The sequence below is a fragment of the Polypterus senegalus genome, chromosome 11 (genome assembly GCF_016835505.1).
Source record: "Polypterus senegalus isolate Bchr_013 chromosome 11, ASM1683550v1, whole genome shotgun sequence".
NCBI lineage: Eukaryota > Metazoa > Chordata > Cladistia > Polypteriformes > Polypteridae > Polypterus > Polypterus senegalus.
The window spans coordinates 22376247-22394317 of record NC_053164.1 but is presented as its reverse complement, the minus strand read 5'-3'; the positions used below and the strand labels follow the sequence as shown (position 1 = coordinate 22394317).

The window sequence follows — 18071 nt, the reverse complement described above, 5'->3', positions numbered from 1 at the left end:
ATTCTACACATACTGTATGTATGTGTGTATATTATTATTTATTTCTAACAATCACAGATTACATTGATACATTTAAAAAATACAATAAAAATGAAATGAATTAAAATAATAAATGTTCAGATTATAATAACAAGTATGGGACGCGTTGGGCTTCATGGGCCCCCTTGAAATTCATAGGCCCCGGAGCGATGTACCGGCAGCACCGCCCTCTCATCGGGCTCAGCCAGGATTGCAAAACGAATAAACATGGGGACTTTTATCCATTTCCTGAATACTCTTTAGCAAGATCGGAGTCGTACTGAGTCCGATTTTTGGTTAAATATTTTATGAAGTCTTTGGTCTTCTATCCCCAGTCGATGCACTTTGTATGCGGAATTTCATTTCCTACTCCTGGTGTGGGTTCAATTGCACAATTCACCGTTGCAGTCAACTCAATCGGCGTCTGAGTGTAAAGATGTTTCATACGATGAACTAGAGTCCTCTACACGGCATACTCCTGTTGATTCACATCCTACTGTGGTAACAGTGAGTTCATAGCATGGATGAATGGATCCGCGTCGTGTTCTCCCCAGCCTGCGAGGCATTAGACCATATCCAACAAGGCAAGGTGTATCATTTTCTTTTCTTTATTTTGAACTCCCATGCGCGTTTAACTGAAAGGTTCTTTCGTCAGCTTGGCAATAACAGGTTCCTAATCTAATAGCCACGATCTCTATCCGTCGATTGCAGCGCTGGCAGAAGTAACCGCAGCTTCCCCATTCATTATCTGCGATGGGGTCAATTCATTCAAGCTTTTCAATCAATGATGCGATATGTCAAGCGCAGCCCTTAACCAATGCCGCTGCTGGAATGGGCTGTCAAGAGGAAGGCGGGGCCAATACAATCATTTATAATCAGTGACGGCCAGGCTATAACCAATCAGAAACGGTAGAGCTCACGGACTCCGTCCAAATACGGAGTAAGCAAAATAAAAGAGGCGGGGCAGGAGAATAAGTTTAGTTGCCAGTGTCCAATGGATCCGTGAAGGGGCGGGGTAAATGCAAATTAGGATATGACAGCTGGCGCATGGAAGGTAAGGTTTTGAATTGACACACACGGAGCGAGCGCTGCTGCTTAGCTGGAGTTGAGAGTGGATGCAATTTTCATGCACTTCATGCATGGCCTCGGCCATATAGACAGAGGGGCTCATGGATTTCATCAAACGCTGAGTATTGTGGCCTCGCAAAAGAAGCGACTGAAATACGTTTTTGCTGTTTGACGGTGACTAAAAGCAGTGGTCGAGTAACAGTTACCATCAGATTACTGCACGAAAAAAATGTTGCGTGCCTTTTCTTTCCCCATCGGTGTGGAGAGGAGCAGGAACAAGGAAAGATTAGAAGCCAGTTTGGCTGGGTTGTGCGAACTGGAGTTTCTAAAGCAGAGGCAGGAATTTTTAGTTCTCAGCGCCCTCGGAATTCATCATGACAGCGAAAATGGGGCAGAAGGGGACCCCCGAAGAAAACAGCTGGGCCCCGCCAGCAGGAGCCAAGACGACTTGACGTTGAGACGGCAACTGGTAAGAAATGAAAACACGGGGGTGGGAGCGTCTTATTATTGTAAAAGGTATGATATTGGGGTGGGGGGAGATAGTCAATTGTCAGAGTATCTGATTTGACAAGAAGGCTCTTGAGCTTTGCTGTGATTCTGTGTGGGTCTCCGATTTTTGCGTTTGCTAAGCGAAGTTTTCACTGGTTGGCAGCAACACGCAGACGAGAACGCGCGCGCGCGCAACCTCGGGTACAACTGAGAGGCTTTTGGCGTCTCGACTTGGGCACGAGCCCTAACCACATCGGGCAAAACTTGTCCTCTCTTGTATCTCCAGCGATTCTTTCTTTCTTTCTTTCTTTCTTTCTTTCTTTCTTTCTTTCTTTCTTTTTAATCACGGTGCCGAACAGCAAAGTGGAGGAGGTGCACAAATTTCAATTAATTTCCACGTAAAAGCTGTGATTAATGACCCCTTTGTCTTGAAAGGAGACGGTGAAATGTTTTCAGGGGCGAGTCGGGGTCAGCGGGGCTTGGAATGCTTTCCGGCAATAATTAGAAATGTATATACTTACTTTGTGAAGGGCCGGAGTAGCTGATGGGGGGGTGGGCGCGGGGGTCATTATTCTACCCAATGAACGTTCACTCGCTGCATTTTCTTGCAATATAATTAAATTGTTCATTTACACAGCCAGCTGCGGCACAACACGCCTTGAGCGGCTTTCATAGAAAAAGGCGCTGAAAATAAAATAACGGTGATCCTTAGCCGCCTCTTATTAATAGCAACAGAAGCGCCACAGGAGCTAGGGGTTCCGTTACTAAAGTGAATCCGAAGAGCTACTTTATTGTCGCGGGTTAGGAGGCTTTTCATTCGGGATGGTTTTGCAATGTGTGTGAAAGTGCTGCAGTATCAGATGGTGTTTATCTTAGTCAAGCGTGACAGTTATTTACAAACACCAGCTATCGCCACAGATCTGCCCGCCACTGCCCGCTCATCTACGACTTGATACACAAGGAAAAACGAGTTTTACCAATTTTTGCGATGTGCAGTGTTGGACTGTTTTGAGTTTTCATTTAAACACTCATTTGGACTAATTTCACGAGAAAATAAAATTGCACATTACAGTATTGCACGTGTGCGAGGTAAATGAGAATGGTAATATAAAGATATTTTCCAATATCATGTACTGTATTAAATAAGAATGAGATTCCAATCCAACTACCCATTATTGCACTGTTAACTCATAAGAATAATTTAGTAGTAGTTTCAAGTAGTTCCAGACTTATTAACATATACCAAATATGATTACTTTCAATCATAATACAGTGACGCCTTTAATTATTTAGTTTCATTTTTGTCTTATTTATTTGGAAACTTCAATAATTAACACTTCACAGACATTATGAGGGCAATTTGAAAATAAAGGATGTTGTTGCATTGATTATAAAATTAGATGAGAGTTCCTGTTGGTGATTAGTGATACTTCTAGCAAACATGAAGGTGCCAGTGCGGTTCTTCAGAGTGATGCCACAGGTAAACCATTTTTGGTTCCCAAAAGACCCAACCACATGAGTGTTACAGAGAGAACCTTTATCTATCTAGGTTCATAACAGCCTCCGTACAGTAAATAACCATGAATAGATGGTAAGAGATATGTGAAATACCAATGGATCATCATTTTAAAAGGACTTTTACTGCATGCAATACCACTAGCCAAGTCCAGGTTTTCTGTTAGTAATCTATTATTGTTCTGCTAGGTAGCATATCATACATTAAAGATTTCATTTTTTTTTTCAGTTCAGGAAGTTTTTTTCAAAGCACAAAAAACCCCAACTTCGTATGCAAAGAACCCTCCCCAGAATTAAATGGTGTTTTGTCAAGCAATGGTTCAATGAAAAACCCCACCACCTAGTAAAGAGCCATAAAATGTCATTAAAGCACCAGGATTTTTTAGCATGTAAAGAACCATCCACATGAAGCCTCCAGAAAAATTATTTATTTATTTAGATCCATAACAGTTCTATATCAGTAAATAACAATAACTGATTTGTGAATAGCAATGGCTTCCTATTTTAAAAGGACTTTTGCTGCATACGATAACACAGGGTAATTCCAGGTTTTCTTAACCTTAGTGTCCTGTTAGGTAGCCTACTATACATTAAAATTTCTTTTTTTTTCCCAACATAAGAACCAACATCATATAAAAAGAATGAAAGCAATGGTTCCACAAGGAACCACACAACCATCTTCCAACCCGCTGAATCTGAACACAGGGTCACGGGGGTCTGCTGGAGCCAATCCCAGCCAACACAGGGCAGGAACCAATCCCGGGCAGGGTGCCAACCCACCACAGGACACACACAAACACACCCACTAGGGCCAATTTAGAATCTCCAATCCACCTAACCTGCATGTCTCTGGACTGCGGGAGGAAACCGGAGTGCCTGGAGGAAACCCACGCAGACACGGGGAGAACATGCAAACTCCACACAGGGAGGACCCGGGAAGTGAACTACCCGCTACCCACTGCGCCACTGTGCTGCCCGAACCACACAACCCTGACATTTTATTAAAGAACCAGGATAGGCACCAAATCATGATAGCAACAGTAATAACAATGAGTAATTATGCTAATCCCCAAAACCCTGAATTTGATTAAATGGGGTTGAGAATGTGACATTATGTAATAGTGCTAATCTGCAGAAGTGCATGGCAAGTTATCTGGAAAATGAATAACTATTATTACTATTGCATGACGTCTGACATTCTCTAACTTATCTAATCCATTTTAGGTTTACAGGGTGCCAATAGCATCATGTCAAAGATCTTTGATGAAGATGATGATAGTGATGGTGATGATGATGACAACAATCATTATTAATAATATTATTATCTACTCATCCACTTATTTTATAAAAATGCCATATTAGCTAAGGGTCAAGGTAACAACACTCCTAAAAGTAAAGGTGCTAAAGTGGCCATACGAGAACCATATTTGATTCCCAAAAGAACCATCCACATGAAGGTTTCCAGAAGAATTTGAATCCAAAATGGGCTTCATAAATAACCAGGAATAGATGATAACTGATTTGTGAAATGCACATTTTTGAAAGGAACCCTTGCTGCTAAGTTTATGTTTTCTTGATCTATTGGGTATCCCCCTATAGGTACCAAAATATTCCTGTTTTGTCATCATACTAAGAACCTTTTTAAAGCCCAAAGAACTAATTTCATATGCAAAGAATGCATCCCAGAATAAAATGGTTGTTTGTCAAGCATCAGTTCTATGTGGAACTGCACAACTCAGCAAAGGGCCATTAAAGAAACATTAAAGAGTGAAAGCTGAATGGGACATTTGACTGGAACCTGTCAGGACACTTTTTTCTTCTTCTTCTTCTTCTTCTTCATATTTTACTTCTTTTTGTTCTTCTTCTTATTATTATTACAAATTACTGAAGTTATTATATAATAATGTTAACTAATACTTCCTATAGGTCATTTGCCTTGCATATGGCACAGTTAACACACAATGCCAAGTTAAACGACAACCATAATAATCTATTTTTATCAATTACAAAATAGCCTTGCAGGAAAAGGGAGGTTTAAGAAAATGTGATATGGAGAGATTACATTTATATTTATGATGCAGTTCAACATATTTACAAATGATGGGCATTTTAACAGGAAATGTCTTAAAGAATGTAAGAATTTTCATGAGTTGTTTTATGTCATTTTACACTTTTAGAGATTTTGCCCATAAAGATTTGTTTGTTTTAGTGCTGCTCAGGGATATTTACAAATTTAAACTGTGATACAGTATTTTTCTTGGATCAAGTTGTAATAAAGGATATCTAGTCTTGTGTATTTAGTGATAAATGATTAAGCTGGAAGTGAGAATCTGCTACTACAATTACCACTGCTGCTACTAAATGATTTATAATTATCATTGTATCTGTTAATAGCAGTACTGTAATGATACTACATGGTATTCTATCAGTCCTTTTAATGTTTGGTAATCTTTGTAATGTAAAATATTTTAGGAAGTTGGTAGCTGTTATAGCATTTTTTATTAATGCTCCATTTCAAAAATCACATAGAGTGTCTCTCAAGTTCATTTTCCTTTCTTGTAAAAATGTAATTCAACATCAGAGGAACAATTAATAACAGTCATAAAGGAAAAAAAAAACAGTATAAATTGTACTGCCTAAATTTAACATTTTTTAAAATATAATTTATGTTAGTCTATAATTCAATTTATGGAAATCTGTTGTTCCATTGCATGCCTTAAACACACCACCCTTTCTTGTGTAAATGAACTGTAAAGTGATTCCCTTTTAGTAGAGCTGTTATTTTTCTACCCAAGTGTGTATTTGTTTTTTTTAATACTTGTCAAATTGTCAATAGTAATACTAAGCCTTCTAAAAATGCCCCCTATGGCTCCTTTAATTAAGACTGAACGTTACTTTTGTTAGAGATCCTTGTTATGATAAGATAATAAGCCCTCACTTCAATTGTAATAATAAAGAGTGCCCTGTGGGGTTTATATGGACTTGTATTCAATAAATGAATGGTGTTATAGTCTTTAGGTTGAGTAAAATTATTGTAATATTCAAATATGAACCTTAAAAATCAATAAGGCTCAGTAACAAAAAAAATGAAAACCATCCAGTTCCTTGCAGGTTCGGGGTCAAACCAAAGTGTTGAGATTTGATATTTGAAAGTATATTTCCAATCCATGCAAATGATTTTTCAAAAATTCTATAATAAAAGGCAGCCATGTCCCCGGGGGGCTTCTCTGTCTTTCTTTCTTTCTCTCTCTCTCTCTCTCTCTCTTTTCTTGGTGGCTGCATCGTCAACAATGGACAGCATTAGAGCTGAATACCAATGAGCCCTGCCTGCTAGAACAATGGATGGGATGAGGAGTTTGTCCAGTGCATCCCGAAGCCCGTCTGCTTGGATGGGTTATTCTCTCTGGCTTTTCCACGCTTATTTATTCATTATGGATTAATGTTTTTTGCAATGATAAAAAAGTTGCGTATCCCACTGGGAACTGGCATCACGTCTTATTTCGCCCAACTGCTCCGTTTGGCATGTAAAAGAAGACCTCTTTCGGGGGATAATTGACTGATACGCGTGGTCTGCTCTCGAGCAATGACAGCAAAGCGTTTTTCATGTCAAGAGGAAGATGTTGGCTGCTTGCTTAATATTAAAGCACCGAATTTAACGAAAGAGAGCAGCAGTCGCCGGAGGGGCTCCTAAGTCCGTTTCATTCTTGTCTTCTTTTCTGTACAGGAGGCAGAGCGCACCATGTCAAGGAAGCTCTCGCCTGTTGTCTTTTCTTCTTCTTCTTCTTTTTTTTTGTGCGTCCGCGCGCCGTGTCACTCCACGTTTTATGCCGTGCCATTTCATGACTGCGTCTTTCACACTCGCTCATCGGCACTCTCACTCTTTCTACTTCTGCAGAGTCCTGCTATCCTAATCAGATTTCGATGTCTTTGCGCCTCCAGCTTCCCGTCCCGCTGTACTTTTTATTTTTTTCATTGTGCCGCGATGTTTGACTTTTTATTTGGCATATGTTTCGATATTCGTACCTGCCCATCGTGCGTAGAGCCTCCGCTCCTTTTTTTTAAACTTGCGCCCAATGTGTGTCACTGCACTCTCTCCCCGTGTGTGCTGTCACTTTGTCCTCTGCTGTTTCACGGTGATCGACATTGTGCTGCACGCCGATCTCCTCCTGTCTCGCTGGTGGTGGCGCCTCTTTTCCAGCTCGCTGTGCTCTTCGCGTCTTTCTTTGTTCTGCCTCTTTATAGGCGCACCTTGTACTTCTATTTAGGTAAAGCATTAGGAGTAAAGCGACTCACAAATCACGGCATGTTGATGTTTAAGTTCTATAGCAGGGGATCTAGTACCATATAGCACCTTTAAATAATGGACGCGTTCATAACGTGTAGTTCAGATAAAGTTTTCTACAGTGTCAGGGCTAACAACGAGATTCAAGGGAGGCTACATATCACGGTTTGTACTATGTGATTTCTTACAGATGTTTGGCAGATTGGCAAAGTGGTTACCCATTACTGCCTCCAGGGTGCAGGCCACTGTGGAATGTCCATGTTTTCCTTGTGTCTGTGTGGCATTTGTTCAGTGTAATCCAGTACCCCCCACCCCATCCCAAAGATGTGCAGATTTCTTAATTGACTGTAAATTGCCCACCAAGGGTATGTGTGATTGCACCACAGTGGGCTGATACCCCACCTAAAGCTAGTCCTTGCCATGCATCCTGAGATACCATGACAAATACTGGCTTGCTGTGATCCAGAACTAAACATTCAAACAGAAAATATTCAATTGTATGCAGACTCACCAATTACATCCACAAGCCTGATTTCATAAAGCACCTTGTAATAAGACTCAATCACAAGCATAAAGGTTTGGGGAACTGCAACCCAGTATACTTGAAAATAACGCAAAAGTAAGAAAAATGCATTCCAGGTAAAGATTTCAGGTAAATGCAGTTCAGGTAAAATTTCTCCAATACTAATGACTTAAGGGAGTTAGTGGAGGGAATTTGAGAGAGCCTATATAGTATGATTTGTACTATATGGATGGCACATTGGCACAGAGGTTACCAGTGCTGTCTTCCAGGTCTGGGTCAATATGGATACTGCATGTTTGCCTTGTGTCTGTGTGGGGTTTATTCAATGTAACCCGGTCCAACCGTCCGAAAATTGTATAGATTATTTAATTGACTGTAAATTGGCCACCATGGGTGGGTATAAATGCACCATAGGGGACCGATAGCTTACGTAAGGCTAGCTCTTGCCATGCATCCCATAATGCCATGATGAGCGCTGGCTTGCTATGATCCTGAACTAGATATGCAGGACAGAAAATATTTAATTGTTCCTAGACTAACAAACTATATGCACAAGCTTGATTTCATATTAGAACATTAGAGCATTAGAACACTCAAGATAAAACAGGCCATTCAGCCCAACAAAGCTCGCCAGTCCTATCCTCTTATTGCTACCGAGTTTTGAAAGTCTCTAAAGTCTTACTGTCTACCCCTGTAGCCCTATAATCAGCCTAGTCGCTCTTCTCTGGACCTTTTTTAGTGCCGCTGTGTCCTTTTTGTAGCCTGGAGACCCAAACTGCACACAGGACCCCAGATGAGGCCTCACCAGTGCATTATAAAGGTTGAGCAGAACCTGCTGTGACTTGTACTCCACAAATCAAGGCGCTATATAACCTGACATTCTGTTAGCCTTCTTAATGGCTTCTGAACACTGTCTGGAAGTCAATAGCTTAGAGTCCACTATGACTCCTAAATCCTTCTCATAAGGTGTACTCTCGATTTTCTGACCGCCCATTGTGTATTCAAACCTAACATTTTTACTTCCTTTGTGTAATTCTTTACATTTACTGACATTAAATTTCATCTGCCACAAATCTGCCCAAGCCTGTATGCTATCCAAGTCCTTCTGTAATGATAAAACGGATTCCAAATTATCTGCTAATCCACCTATCTTGGTATCATCTGCAAACCTAACCAGCTTGTTACTTATATTCCTATCTAAATCATTTTTATATATTAAAAATAGCAGCAGCCCAGCACTGACCCCTGTGGACACCACTCTGAACATCGGCCAGTTCTGATGAGGTTCCTCACGCCAACCCTCTGCTTCCTGTGTCTGAGGCAATTCTGCACCCATCTACAAACATCACCCTGTACTCCCACTTCTTTTAACTTGATGCCCAGCCTTTCATGTGGCACCTTATCAAATGCTTTCCGAAAGTCGAGATAAATAATCTCATGTGCTCCACTTTGATCGTATACTTTTGTTGCCTCCTCATAGAATTCCAGCATGTTAGTAAAACTCGACCTCCGTCTTCTGAGCCAATGCTGACTGTTCCTAATAACTCCTGTCCTTGCCATGTGTTGCTCAATCTTATCCTTAATAATTCCTTCCATTAATTTTCATGTGATGCATGTTAAGCTTACTAGCCTATAGTTGTTTGGATCTGCCCTGTCACCCTTTTTATATAACGGGATGATATTTGCCATTTTCCAGTCCTTCGGAATCTCTCCAGTGCCTAGTGACTTCTTGCACCTTGTAATAAGACTCATTCACAAGCATAAAGGTTTAGATAGATAGATAGATAGATAGATAGATAGATACTTTATTAATCCCAAGTGGAAATTCACATAATCCTATATGCTTGAAAATAATGCAAAAATAAGAAAGACGTCTTCCCAGACACAAGTTCCATGTGAAACTGAGGTAGAACATGATTTTGGTGGATTTATATAATGGGGAGAGGAAAAGGTGGGATCTTAAGTGAACCAGAAACTGGCAGAGATGTCGTCATCATTAGGCGGGATCTTGGGAAGCAGAAGTGACATCATTAAGAGTAGGGTTCTGATGAGGGTTTGTAGTGGGAGAAAAGGAGAGAGTGTTACTAGACTGCGCCAGCCCCTGGCTCAGCTGAAAAACATTTACTTTTTAGCCTGTAAACCGTCTCCCATCTGCACGTGTGTGACAACCTTTACATAATGAACACCTGTCTAACGTGCAGTTTAGGTAAACATTTTTAAAATGTCTATACTAACATGTTAAGGGAGTCAGTGGAAGGAATTTGAGGGAATCTACATAGGCATGATTTGATTGATTTCGGATGGGTGGCACATTGGCACAGTGGTTACTACTTCTGACTTCCAAGACTGGGTCACTGGGCTCAGCTCTGTGTCTGTATGGAGTGTGCATGTTTTCCTTGTGTCTTTATGGGTTTTGTTCCATGTTGCCTGGTCCTGCCATCTCAAAGATGTGCAGATTTCCTAATTAACTGTAAATTATCCACTGTGTGTGTGTGTTTGTGTGTGTGTGAGTGAACCATAGCGGACTGATAACCCCACCTAAGGCTAGTCCTTGCCACGCACCCCTTGATGCCCTGATAGGAAATGGCTTGTTGTGATCCTGAAGTAGGACAAAAAATATTGAATTGTGTGGAGACTCACCACTTATGTCAAGAAACCTTTCATATAGCACCTTTACATAATGGACACCACCATGCTCTATCAAAAAAGCCACAGAAAGGTTTGGGGCAGCCACCCGTATATTATTCCCTGGCTGCAAAATGATTTAAAGGTTTGTACTGATGTGTGCAGATTGGAGTCGAGAACAGAAGTGAGGGGATGGAGGAAAAGGCGGCGGCTTTAAAGGTCAGTATAGGAAGTGACATCAAAGGGGCAGGAACCGGAAGGGCCTTCATCCATAAGCTCGCACCCGGAAGTGACATCAAAGGGGCTGGAAACAGGAATGGCATCATCGGGGCCAGGTAAAAATTTCCCATGAACGGTCCATAGAAAATTGAGCGAAAGAGTCCGTGCACTCCGCTACCTCCCGGTCTGGCTCGAAATTACTCTCATTCAAGCCCATTAGCTGCCTCCCATGCGCACGTGTGTGACAAGGTACACAGCCATTATGTCCATATTTCTGCACTGTGAGTCCAAGTGGTTTAAGGGAATCTTAAGTCAAGCTCAAATAAGAAGTAAATTAGTGAAGAGAACTGAGTGATTTGCCTTATCATTTCATTTAGTGCTCTTTTACAATGAACATCAAGCAATATTTGATATTTCATGATTTCTACAAAGAAATTACTTGCAAATTAAGTGTCTCAGAAAGGATTACACAATGAAAAGTATTATTTTATATAACACTTTTACCTAATGGACATCTTCACAGGACTCACTGCAGGCACACCATCATTTTTAAATTTATACTATATCGTTATTTACAGAGTCACAGAGCATCACAAAACAATAATTTAATGTAGTGCCCTTACATGATGAACACTATTGTTTCCATAGTTCTACAGTATAATATGACTACTTCCCAGCTGGTCATACAACAATAAATTATTTTGTGGTCAATTTTTTATTAAAGAATTTCATGTTTACTTATTTGAGACACGATTCCAGTTGGAGCAGAAGCAGGTGAAGTGACTTGCTCATGGTCACATGGTGTCATTAGTGGGATTTGACCTTATAACCTCTGGGTTTGGGGGTCCAAAGCCCTAACTAGTATGCCTCACTGGCTGTGTAGCACCGTTAAATAATGAAGACCATGCCAAGGAATTTCACAGCTTCAGGACAGGGCATTGTCTTCCATGTTTCTTCAGCTAATTTAATAAGTCCTGCAGTTGAAGCAGGAACTTTGCTAACTTTTTAAAAAGCCTCTGGGTATGTTATTGGGACATGTGGGCTGCCCAGATGAACTTGATGGACTGAATGTCAGATTTCTTGGCTTGGTGAGTGGCTGTTGCTTATCCTGAACTGTCACCCCTGTGCTTTGCAGTCCAACACCTTTCTCACGTTGCTCCCCTTCATCTACCGTTTGTAGTTTTATTCTCTTCTTTCTGCCCTTTCCACACTCCTTCTTCCATGGCCATCTTGTTCGACATTTGCCATCTACACTCACCCCTCCCTCCTTCCTTTCTTTCTTTCCTGCCCACACCAGGCTATGCCGGATCCTTCTCCTCAGCACTTTCCCTGTAGGCGGTCGGGAATTATGGATCCGTGGCACGCGCAGGAAGGGATTACACAGATTGCAGGGAGCACAAAGTCGGATTAGCTGGGTGGCGGCGTTGATGAAAGCATAAAGGATTAAGAGGGTCTCCTACTCAGAGCTTTGCAAAGGAACAAGAAGAAAAGTTAATGGCAATGGATTAGAAAGCAGAGTTGCTCCTAAATGATTATTTCAATTAGCCGCTCTTTGAGGCGCTGTCTCAGCGGTCGCCGGCAGGCTCCTGGTCGAGACTTAATGACAATCATCTAATGCCATATTGTGCATTTCATTGTTTATTTATTTACTTAAAGAATTAGAAGATTTTGTTTTTCAGACTTGCTCTGGGAACTGCCACCCAGGCTACTGAGGGAACACTTGGTCCCCGGGTAATGGACCACCACTGCCCTTACCCTGTTTGGCCTCCTAGCTGGGAAAGGGAACATCAGCTATTCTGGCTGGGATGTTTATCCACCCATGGTATTCATCTCTGATGGCCTTCTGGCTTGAAAATGGATCATTATTCATCTTAATCAGGATGCCCTTTCATCCCTACTGAACATCCATTATAATGTCCATTATAAGGTCCAACCCTCCAGGGATGCAAGTCCATCCATGACATGAGTTAACTGGCAACTCTGAATTGACCCCACATGTATATGAGTGGACTGATGCCTTGTCCAGGCTTTGCACCCAATGCTTTTGAATTATCCTTTAGTCCCCTGCCAGCCAGTATTAGATTAAATTGACTGGAGATTTCTATGTTATATTTGATAATGGATGTTGATAAGGGAAACACAAGTATAAAATGTGTGTTGCAGGGAGATTATTTAAAAAAACTGTAAGGTATACTGTAAGTGCAACTGCCACACAGCCCCGTTGATCTCGGTTTAGTTCTCTGCCTTGTTACACTCAGTGTGGAGTTGGCATGTTCTCCTCATGTCCACATGGGCCTTCTCCCAACACTCTAAGGACTCAACTTTAAGCTCTGTTGTAGAGTTAAATTGTAAGACTCAAACGGCTCAGAATGACTGAATTAAATAAAGCCACCATCCATTACGTGGTCCTCACTGATGTGGTGCAGTGCAGAGGCTGACTTTTACACTTTGTGATTTCTGTCTACATCACACATTAATACAGCTTTAATATTCAGTATTGTTTCAGGCAATAAAAAGATTTTTTTTTCTTGCTTGTAAAGCTGCAATGACTGTCTCTAGTCTGAATGCTAATACATTTTTAAAATGAGTCTGAGTTATTAGGATCTTGACAGAATTACACATCTACTGGTGAAATGTTATATTCAGGGATTTCACACCAAGTAAAGAAAGGAGGAATACAAAGGCCAGGCTGATCCCATCATAACTGGCTACTGATTGGGGTTGATAAAATTAACTAAACTGACTTTTCTTAAATTAGGGAGCTCCACCCCCTGCTCGCTTCGCTCGCCCACCCCTGGGTTTGGTTAACCAGATATACAATTAAAAGAGATTGTTCTTTTCATGGGACTTATTACATATGTATTATTTTCACTATTACTTTAAAACTTTAGTAAAAACAATATTTGGAATTAACTTTTCTTCAAGATCGCATTGAATATTGATTCCAGGTTTAAACAATGCAACGTATAACTGCCTTTTAGTGAATATTGTTTCTTTCTTTGTAATTAATAAAACAACTTTTTCGAATGTTTGTCCACGCTCTTTCTTCTATGCTTAGTCATTGATGTGTCATCTCGAATGTATACAATTATTGTCCTGATAAAATTTATAAGAGCTGAGAGCACAGGAAGTGTATCTGACAAAAGCATTCACACGACTGAGGTTAGATGACCGTGGTCTTGTTTGAAAATAATTGTAAGTAGGGCGTGACTTGAAAGAATCTCATGCTAAAAGTCTCCGTCTCACGAGACTTCATACCGCACCAACGTTTTTGGAATCATTTAATTCTCGCTGACAATACGAATTAGACTTCAAGTTTAAATCTGAACAAAATATTCAATCTGTTTTCGCTGTTCCGTTATTTCACTGAGTAATAATTTCTGTTTATTTGCGCTAATGCGATCTTTACTACCCTTTTTTTGAGACTTTCGAATGTTCGTATTTCCATTATCTCTAACCTGCTCTGCCTGTGTACCGCTGCAACGTTCTTGGAATCTTTTAATTTTCGGGGGTACACCTCTTCATTGGGAAGAAAAACTACTTTTTTTTCCTGATGGCAACACGTATTAGACGATCTAGAAGTGTCCGACTTAAAGTTTAAATTCGAACAATATATTTAATCTCTTTTCGCTGTTCCGTTATTTCACTGAGTAATAATTTTCGTTTGTTTGCACTTTCCTATCCTTTTTTTGAGACTTTTGAATTTTTCTCTAACCTGCCCTGCATGTGTACCGCGCCAACATTTTTGAATTCTTTATGACATTCTACTTTGTCATCTACTCTTTGTCTTTTATTTCCGGCCTCGGGTGTGGTTAAATCTCTTGGCACAAAGACTTGTCTTGCGGGATGTATAAGTGTCTCTCCGAGAAAATCATGTCTCATCTCCTTCCAAGATTTTTATTTTTATAAATAGAGAAATAATTTTGATGCATTTCATAGGAGTGGCAAATATTTACTTGTGTTCAGATACTGGCAGGTACATCTAGTGGAATCTCTTCCTCCATTGCAATGACACTTATTACTGGGGAGAGAGGAGGCACGCTGAACGGTGGTAGTACCTTTATGTATCATTTTACAGTCCGGGGTGGGACACCGGGGCACACTTAGGCACACTCCACATACTCCAACACATACACAAGCACAATTCACAGCTCAAATGACACTTCAGTTTAAAATGAATACTTTGTATCTTGCATCTGATGTTTTCATGTTGTGCTCCGTCCTCCATGGCACTGAAATGGATTATTAAACAGTTTCAATACTAGATGGATGGAACATGTCTATCTGTCCAATTTTTAGCCCGTTGGTGATTGGGGCCAATGCCTATCAAGTGTTTCAGGATGGATCAGTTGCATAGCTAGGGGTGGGCGGAGGGGACGGTCCGCCCAGGGGAAGCACATTTTTGGGGTTGTCATTATTGGTCAAAAGGCTCAGTACAATTCTTGTATAAGCAGCAGGGTTCGGAAAAATATCACTCATGAATTTATCAAAGTTAAATTATCTGATTTTTATCCACAAATGCTTCAAAAATAATTTTCAGACTGCCCTTCTGTGATGGTATAAGACACAGCAGTTGAAATTTATGAGGCAATAACAAAAATAAAACTAAACATTACACCAATAACAATTTCTAGGAAGACAAACAACTAATTTTACAATTTATGATTTTGTTTCATTATCAATCCAAATGCGATCTTGCTCCACCTATCACTTGTACACTACGCTGGTTCTGGTTTTCGCAGCATAATTATATTAAATTAATAATTAGAACACGGCTTATCAGTGCGTCTATACTATATTCTTGTCTAGTTGATGCTTATAAATAATTATATGTGAAAAATGATTGCTGTTTCTCTATATATGAATATATATCTTAATTTTTCTCTATACGTCATTTTAATTTTCTATTTAAATAGGTTAACATATTCAGATATGTTGGAGGGTGGCAATTTGAAGCACTGCCCTGCTGGATGTGTCTGTGTGTGTGTGTGTGTGTGAAACCTGAACTTTCAAGTTCAATGATGGAACTCGAAGGCCAGAGCCCCTTATTCGGATTCTCAATATTATAACAAGGATTGCATTTTCTTGAAATTGCATGTTTGCATTTGTTACCTTCTGTGAATTATCCAGTTCTACCACATCCCAAAGGTATTTTGTTGAGTTCAGATTCGGCGACCGGGAAGACCACTGAAGACCACTGAAGAACACTGACCTCATTGTCATGTTCATGAAACTAGTGTGAGATGACGTTTGCTTTGTGTCATGGTGCATCATCATGCTGGAAGTAGCCATTAGAAGATGGACAGCTACAATTCATAAATATGCTGTGGCATTAAAGAGATGATTGATTGGTATTAAAAGATCCAAAGTATGCCAATAGTACATTCCCCACACCATCACACAACCACCACCAGCCTGGACTGTTGACACAAGGCAGGTTGGGTACATGGATTCATGCCATTGGTGGTAAATTCTCACCCTACCAACTGTATGCCTCAACAGAAATCAAGATTCATCAGACCAGGCTATGCTTTTCCAGTCCTCAGGTGTCCTATTTTGGTCAGCTTGTGCCCACTGCAACCTCAGCTTTCTGTTCTTGGCTGACAGGAGTGGAGCCTAAAATGGTCTTCTGCTGTTAAAGCCCATCAACCTCAAGGTTTAACATGTTGGGCATTCTGGGATGCTTTTCTGCTCACCGCATTTGGTTATCTGAGTTAGTCTTTCTGTTATTCTCCTCTGAACTCTCTCAAGAACGGGATGTTTCTGTCCCCAGAACTGTAACTCACTGGATGTTTTGTGTTTTTCACAAAGTTCTGCGTAAACTCTAGAGACTGTTGTGTGTGAAAATCACAGGAGATTAGCAGTTACAGAAATAGTTAAACCAGCCCATTTGGCACCAGCAATCATGCCACGGTCCAAATCTCTGAGATCACATTTTGTACTCCTTCTGGTGTTTGATGTGAACTTTAACTGAAAACTCCTGACCTGGATATGTGTGATTTTATGCACTGAACTGCTGCCACGTGATTGGCTGTTTAGATAATTGCATGGACAAGCAGGTGGACAGGTGTTCCTAATATTTCGTTTAGTGAGTGTATGTGGCAGTATTTTGTCAGATGATGCCAATGTTAGAGGGTATCACAATGATCTGATGCCAACTTAGATAGACCTAGCATCTTCCTTACATTGTCGATTGATATTTTATGACACAAATGGTGAGTGAACTTGCACGTTGGCAAAATACAGACAGATATCATTAGTAAGGTACATTAATGTTGACGTTAGAGAAGACTGCACACAGAAAAGAAAATTCTGGAATGGCGTCACCAGAATTTTCACTTTAAAAATTCCACTGACCTTCAATTACCAGTTCATCTGCTGATGCCATCTCCAGTTTATGGAATGGACTGCATGGCCATCTCTTCACACTTCATTTAAGCCCTAAGCACTCTGATCTACTGCCATCTCCATTCTGGTGCCCTTTCTTGTTGTTTTATGTAATTGTCATCTGGATTGCTCCTGATGATATGTCTTCTTTTCTTTAAATGTGATTTTTACTGAATGAGGACTGACCTCCTGACGTCAAGCTGAACATTTTTTGTAATTTTATGCACTAGGCAGTCGTAGCTAGTGTTGTTGTGAATTAATGCTTTCATTTTGGCGGCTGTTTTTATGTACTGTCTACTGGGCCTTGTTGACTTGTGACTCTGATTTGCCATTCAGGTTGGCCTTGATGATCTTATATGCAAGGCTATTTCAGTAAAAGCATCACCTAAATATATAAAATTAAATGTGAAACACTTCTCGTAATGAAATGCTAATGAAACTCCTGCTGTGCCATTTGACTCTATCGTCATTCATCCATCAGACTGGCTCAGACAATTCGAGGGTGGTGGGGAACTGGGTTCTTGTCCTAACAGCAGGTGTACAAGACAGAAGCCAACTCTGCATGGGGTGCCACTCCATCCCAGGATGTGCCCGGTCATATCATCAGTCCATCCATTTTCAAGCCTGCTTATCTGTGTCGGAATTGCTGGAGCCTATCCCAGCAAATATCGAATACAAGACAAGAAACCAACTATGAATGGGGTGCCACTCCCTCCCAGGATATGCCAACCCATAACATCCATCCATTTTCAAACATATATATACTCAACAGAATCTGGAGAGTAATCCAGCAGTAATTGGGCACGAGTCAAGAATAACTCCTGGACACGGCACCAACCCATCTCAGTGTGACAATAATGCCAATTTAGCAATACCAATGCACTTAAATCTGGGTGTCTTTGGGCGGTGGGAGAAAAGCAAAGTATCTGGAAGAAACCCATACAG

At 40.6% G+C, this 18071-nt stretch overlaps 1 protein-coding gene across 2 annotated transcripts in view; it reads left to right on the top strand.

Moving 5' to 3' along the window:
• Positions 1–1076: 1076 nt before the first annotated feature.
• LOC120538733 (dapper homolog 3-like) overlaps positions 1077–18071 on the top strand; it is a 194129-nt gene continuing 177134 nt past the window's right edge. The window contains exon 1 of one of the 2 annotated variants that reach the window (XM_039768153.1): positions 1077–1555. In XM_039768153.1, coding sequence (XP_039624087.1) covers positions 1316–1555 — 240 coding nt within the window. In that variant the 5' untranslated portion in view covers positions 1077–1315. The remainder of the gene's footprint in view (positions 1556–18071) is intronic. The other variant, XM_039768154.1, reaches the window with a different exon arrangement.